Source organism: Salmo salar, chromosome 09, assembly GCF_965601325.2.
Source record: "Salmo salar chromosome 09, fSalSal1, whole genome shotgun sequence".
Taxonomy (NCBI): Eukaryota; Metazoa; Chordata; class Actinopteri; order Salmoniformes; family Salmonidae; genus Salmo; species Salmo salar.
Genome location: NC_138299.1, coordinates 15,283,862 through 15,290,202, shown reverse-complemented (window position 1 = coordinate 15,290,202; position 6,341 = coordinate 15,283,862). Strand labels below are relative to the sequence as shown.

Below are 6,341 nucleotides of genomic sequence, written 5' to 3'. Positions count from 1 at the left end.
ACCAATGGTTGTGCGGTTTACTCATCCCCCATCCAATCACAGAGCACGATGTTGGGATTCCAGAAGCGAAACAAACATGGCAGCCTCCTGTCGCTGAAGGTTGCTGTAGATTTCCCAGGTTGATTTGGCTCATGACATAGAAAGTATGCTGAGCTTGTCTATAAGAGAGGTACGTTTAATCAACTTGTTACCAGTAACATGAGCTAGTTTGTATTTGGTGTACTTTATTGGCAATAACGACTAGTCTGCTAGTTGCAATGTAATGTAGCTAGCTAACGTTAGCTACCTAGCTACACATATCAACTGATGCAAAGCCTTAAACTCTGGGAGTTAGTTGGCTAGCTACAGTATCACATATAAAACATCAATGTATTAGTCCACATCCCCACAGAGACATGGTTAAAGTTGAATGGCACAGATTTCCAACCATTTCAGCAGTGTACTGTATAGTCATGTTGATTCAGCAACCATAATGTTCACAAAATGGAAATCATTGTGATTATTATAGAATCATACACATTTCACATTATTTGACAGGTGTCCTTGGCTCTGCGGGAAGGTAGGATCTCCCCCACGGAACTGTGTCGAAAATGCCTGGACCGCATCAAGAAAACTCACTATCTCAATGCTTACATCACCGTGACAGAGGAACTTGCATTGAAACAGGCACGGGAGGCTGAGAGTAGGCTCCTCAAAGGTGTGTGTTTCCTGTCTGTCTGTATCTGTTTGTTTCTGTGTGCTGTATGTGCATGTTTTGTACAGTGCAGATTATGATCAGGTCTTGCCTTATCTTTCTTTCCTACAGGTGCACCCAAAGGTCCACTGGATGGGATCCCCTTTGCTGTGAAGGACAACTTCTGCACAGAGAACATCAAGACCACTTGTGCCTCCAAAATGCTGAAAGGTATGTCCCCTAATATCTAAAAAAGGGATTCATTGCTCCTCATTTGAGTTGGGTGCATTGATAATCATAATCCCCTGCTGTCTGTTTTGTAGACTACACTCCTCCATACAGTGCTACAGTGGTTCAGAAGCTCCTTGATCAGGGTGCTGTTCTCATGGGGAAAACAAACCTGGATGAGTTTGCAATGGGGTAAGCCTCTTAAACACATTTCAAGAACTATGCATACACTAAGAACTATATTTATTTGCAGACTTACTAGAGTATTATCATCTTCTGGCCTTCATTTACATCCCTCCCTCCATCCTTCTCCAGTGCAGGCAGTACTGACAGTGCTTTTGGACCTGTCCGGAACCCCTGGAGCTATGCTGCCCCTTACAGAGAGCAGACAGGGACTGAAATGGACTCTGACTGGGTCATCACTGGAGGCAGCTCTGGAGGAAGTGCTGCAGCCGTGGCCTCTCTCACCAGCTTCCTGTGAGTCTGCAGACCCAGGGCTGCGTTCAAGAGCTTTGGACTTTTCCAAACTGAAATGACAATTTAAACACAAAAATGATTTATTGTTTTCATGTTCTGGCACTTGCAGCTCTTTAGGGTCGGATACAGGTGGCTCCACCCGTAACCCAGGGGCATTGTGTGGTGTTGTGGCCCTGAAGCCCACCTACGGCCTAGTGTCCAGACATGGCCTCATCCCCCTGGTCAACTCCATGGACGTCCCAGGCATCATAACCAGGAGTGTCCATGACGCAGCTACAGTCCTGGATATTCTCCAAGGCCATGATGTCAAAGACTCTACTACCATAATCCATAACCCCTCCACACTGACACACCTATTTGATGACTTTGATGTCAGGAACATCTGTGTGGGCATTCCCAAGGTGAGCTTTCCCTATTCTCCCAGTAGGATCAGGCTTCTCCGCTCATTCCAGTGGTTTAACGTGGAGATTGTTGTTCTGGTTGTGTTGTGTGTCCTTTCCCTCATCGTCAGGAGTACCACGCCCCAGGTCTGTCCCAGGAAACCCTGGCCCAGTGGAGCCGTGTGGCGGACATGTTTGAGCGGGCGGGGGCACGGGTGGAGCAGGTGTCCCTCCCCCACACCCAGCACTCGATCGTCTGCTACCACGTCCTATGCCACACCGAGGTGGCATCCAACATGGCACGCTTTGACGGCCTGGAATATGGTACAAACCACGTTTCGATATTTAACACCTTGCGCTGAAAATGTTTTTCTAATTGCCACTTATGGATTAAGTTGTATTGAATTGAGTGGTTCGATCTATCTGACTGTCTGGCTATGACATTGTTTGATGATCTATGGTGTGAATTTATTTTGCTCAGTAAATGCAAGACGAAGGTAATTTCATTTGAAAGCCCAACAAAGTGAAGTTTTCCTTGACGTTACATTTATTGTAAATGCCCTATAGCCAGCAAAGCCCATGATGGCTACCTCTGTTTATTTTCATTATTGCTGTATGTGTAGGGAGGCAGGTAGCCTAGCGGTTACAGCGTTTGGGCCAATAGCTTGCTGGATCGAATACCCGAGACGACAAGGTGAAACATCGGTTGATTTGCCCTTTAGCAAGGCACTTGACCCTCTTTTGCTCAGAAAAGATGTACCACTATGTACCACCTGTAAAACAACACATTTCATTGCACCTATCCGGCAAATGTGACAAAACATATACAAAAAACAACAACATAATATTTATTTACAAGGGATTTGTCATTGTAAAGCAAGATTGATATGATATTATTTGTGAATTGTTCTTCACAGGCCACCGTAGTGGGATTGACAGTTCAACAGAGGCCATGTACAGCACCACTCGCCACGAGGGATTCAATGATGTTGTACGAGGAAGAATCCTCTCCGGGAACTACTTCCTGCTCAGACAGTAAGATACATCAGACACATTTTCAGTAAAAAAATAAATAAATAAAAAAACATTTTAATTTCAATAGCTAACTTATAGCAAATAAAAAAAATACTTCACATTTCTACTACTGTAAGATGAGTGATCAAGCGGAAATTAGAGTTTCTGGACAAAAGTTAAGATCTCTCACAGGTTGTCTCCCTCAGGAACTACGAGCACTACTTTGTGAAGGCCCAGCAGGTGCGGCGGCTAATAGCGGAGGACTTCAAGCGAGTGTTCAGCTCTGGTGTTGACGTGCTGCTCACGCCCACCACACTGAGTGACGCTATGCGCTACACGGACTTCATGCAGGAAGACAACCGCACACGCAGTGCCCAGGAGGACATTTTTACACAGCCTGTCAACATGGCAGGTACTGAGGAAACACACACTCCCCCGACACTTCAAGGGAAATAATGTTAATCTTTTAACTCTCCCTTTTCAAAGTAATTGGGTTGGAATTCATAGTTCGGTCAACCCATTGATTTAGAAATCAGATTAAGGTCTATCTCAAACAGTTCATCTCCAAAAGGAAACCGATCACTTTGAAGGCAGTTAAAGTTTCACCCGACTTTTATCCCCGCAGCCACTGATCTTCAGATAACCTTACCCTCCCAACCTTTCTCCCTTCAACTCTCTATTTCTACCCCAGGGCTCCCTGCTGTTTCCGTGCCAACAGCATTATCAAACAGAGGCCTTCCCATTGGCCTGCAGCTGATAGGCCCCGCCCTCCAGGACAGGAAGCTGCTGACGGTAGCCCAGTGGATAGAGCAGAAGGTAGGCTTTCCCCCCATCCGTTACCATGGAGATGCTGGAGAGGGGGAGATGGGTGAGGAGGTCTATGAGAGAGAGCAGACCTCCGTTGTATGAGGAGAAACATGGACACTAAACTGATGATACAGACCTACTCAGATGGATGATGGTCAAGGAAAGGACATACTCAGAAAAAGGCCTTTTCTGGTTACTTTTCCAGGGTACTACCACCGAATGAACCCACTTAAAGTGATGCTCCAGAACTTTTGTATAATTTCAGCCAGTAGTTTTTCAAAAGTGCTCACGAGCCTGAAGGAAAATCTATCCATTGCATCACATACAGTACAGTTCAATGTGTAATGTTAATAAAGGAACACCATGAAATGTTGCTCCCTTGTGTTTGAAGATAAACAAACTGTTTCAGTAGTATTTGATTTGTACAGAGAACCCTTTCACGTGTTGCATTAGGAGCATGTTTACACATCTGTCTGATCATAATGGCCATTATAAATGAGACTTTATCGCATGAAATGTGTACTTAAAAGCTACTGCTGTGTGTCTGCAGAGTTTTCAGGCTTTTATCAATATTTGTACTTGGAACAAAAGAACACAAACCACTTTCCATACACAGTGCAAATAGTAAAACTTTACAAGGCAATTTTAATCTTATATACTAATGTTTACCTTATCAGAATATGTTTTGATAACTTTGAGAATGGTTGCTAATGTGTGCAGTTCCAAGCAATACTCATGAGAGGGTTGTGAGGAGACTAGTTTGCCTTAGGTTAGATTACCATACCCTGAAGCACGGTTAGTCACATGGCACAACAAACACAGAGTAGAAAGTCTGGTATAGCTAATTTCAACCCCTAAAGGTTACGTTTAGGATTGGGTGTAGGACAATCTAGGCCCGTATTCACAAAGTCTCAGTGTAGGAGTGATGATATAGGATTGGTTTTGCCTATTAGATCTTTAGGGGGGAATTCAGACCTGAACTGTATTCCCTTTTTATGCACTTTTCTTTCTAAGTGTATTCTGGCCTTGAATTTACGCTTGGGGAAAAGCCAGTGCCAGCAAGGTATGCATTTGGAGTGGAGATCAAATGTAGGTCTGGGGGAGGTGTGTCTACAGATACTATGACCTTGACTTAATTCCACCACCTTTACATTCTAGTGGAAAAACACTTAAAAAGTATCCAATAGAAATAACACCATTCTCCAGGCACTGTAATTTACTAAATTGATGAGTAGGAATAGTTGAAGTCGGAAGTTTACATACACCTTAGCCAAGTACATTTAAACTCAGTTCTTCACAATTCCTGAAATTTAAACCTAGTAAAAATGCCCTGTCTTATGTCAGTTAGGATCACCACTTTATTTGAAGAATGTGAAATGTCAGAATAAAAGTAGAGAATGATTTTTCAGCTTATTTCTTTCATCACATTCCCAGTGCGTCAGAAGTTTACATACACTCAATTAGTATTTGGTAGCATTGCCTTTAAATTGTTTAACTTGGGTCAAACGTTTTGGTCAGTCTTCCACAAGCTTCCCACAATAAGTTGGGTGCATTTTGTCCCATTCCTCCTGACAGAGCTGGTGTAAATCGGGTTTGTAAGCCTCCTTGCTCACACACGCTTTTTCAGTTCTGCCCACACATTTTCTATAGGATTGAGGTCAGGGCTTTGTGATGGCCACTCCAATACCTTGACTTTGTTGTCCTTAAGCCATTATGCCACAACTCTGGAAGTATGCTTGGGGTCATTGTCCATTTGGAAGACCCATTTGCGACGAAGCTTTAACTTCCTGACTGATGTCTTGAGATGTTGCTTCAATATATTCACATTTTCCTACCTCATGATGCCATCTATTTTGTGAAGTGCACCAGTCACTCCTGCAGCAAAGCACCCCCACAACATGATGCTGCCACCCCCGTGCTTTACGGTTGGGATGGTCTTCTTCGGCTTGCAAGCATCCCCTTTTTTCCTCCAAACATGACAAAGGTCATTATGGACAAACAGTTCTATTTTTGTTTCATCAGACCAGAGGACATTTCTCCAAAAAGTACGATCTTTGTCCCATGTGCAGTTGGAAACTGTAGTCTGGATTTTTTATGGCGGTTTTGGAGCATTGGCTTCTTCCTTGCTGAGCGGCCTTTCAGGTTATGTTGATATAGGACTCGTTTTACTGTGGATATAGATACTTTTGTACCCGTTTCCTCCAGCATCTTCACAAGGTCCTTTGCTGCTGTTCTGGGATTAATTTGCACTTTTCCCACCAAAGTACGTTAATCTCTAAGAGACAGAACGCGTCTCCTTCCTGAGCGGTATGACAGCTGCGTGGTCCCATGGTGTTTATACTTGCGTACTATTGTTTGTACAGATGAACGTGGTACCTTCAGGCATTTGGGAATTGCTCCCAAGGATGAACCAGACTTGTGGAGGTCTATAATTTTTTTTTTCTGAGGTCTTGGCTGATTTCTTTTGATTTTCCCATGATGTCAAGCAAAGAGGCACTGAGTTTGAAGGTAGGCCTTGAAATATACTGTAACGGCTGTCGTAGTGAAGAGGGGACCAAGGCGCAGCGGGTTGCATGTTCATCATATTATTTATTGTGAACATGAGAAAAAAACAAGAAAACAGAGACCGACAGTTTCACAGGCTAAATAATAACAGCAGTACGAAATACAATTAACAACCCCAAACACATACCTATATATAGGACTCTCAATCAGAGGAAAATAGAAACACCTGCCTCCAATTGAGAGTCCACACCCAAACC

At 43.6% G+C, this 6,341-nt stretch overlaps 1 protein-coding gene across 1 annotated transcript; it reads left to right on the top strand.

The window, feature by feature from the left end:
* The first annotated feature begins 34 nt into the window (after positions 1-34).
* On the top strand, positions 35-4,982 carry qrsl1 (glutaminyl-tRNA amidotransferase subunit QRSL1). The gene is made up of 10 exons (XM_014210303.3): positions 35-169; positions 538-697; positions 806-904; positions 997-1,093; positions 1,217-1,378; positions 1,488-1,779; positions 1,890-2,082; positions 2,676-2,793; positions 2,979-3,184; positions 3,464-4,982. The coding sequence occupies exons 1-10, from the start codon at positions 146-148 to the stop codon at positions 3,679-3,681; spliced, it is 1,569 nt and encodes a 522-aa protein (XP_014065778.3). The 5' UTR covers positions 35-145; the 3' UTR covers positions 3,682-4,982.
* The last annotated feature ends 1,359 nt before the right edge of the window (positions 4,983-6,341 follow it).

Bases quoted from the DNA above. Each gene is read 5' to 3' on its own strand.
- qrsl1 (XM_014210303.3), top strand. From the start codon at position 146: ATGCTGAGCTTGTCTATAAGAGAG. The intron at 905-996 runs GTATGTCCCCTA...TCTGTTTTGTAG, and splicing joins TGCCTCCAAAATGCTGAAAG to ACTACACTCCTCCATACAGT. The intron at 1,094-1,216 runs GTAAGCCTCTTA...ATCCTTCTCCAG, and splicing joins CTGGATGAGTTTGCAATGGG to TGCAGGCAGTACTGACAGTG.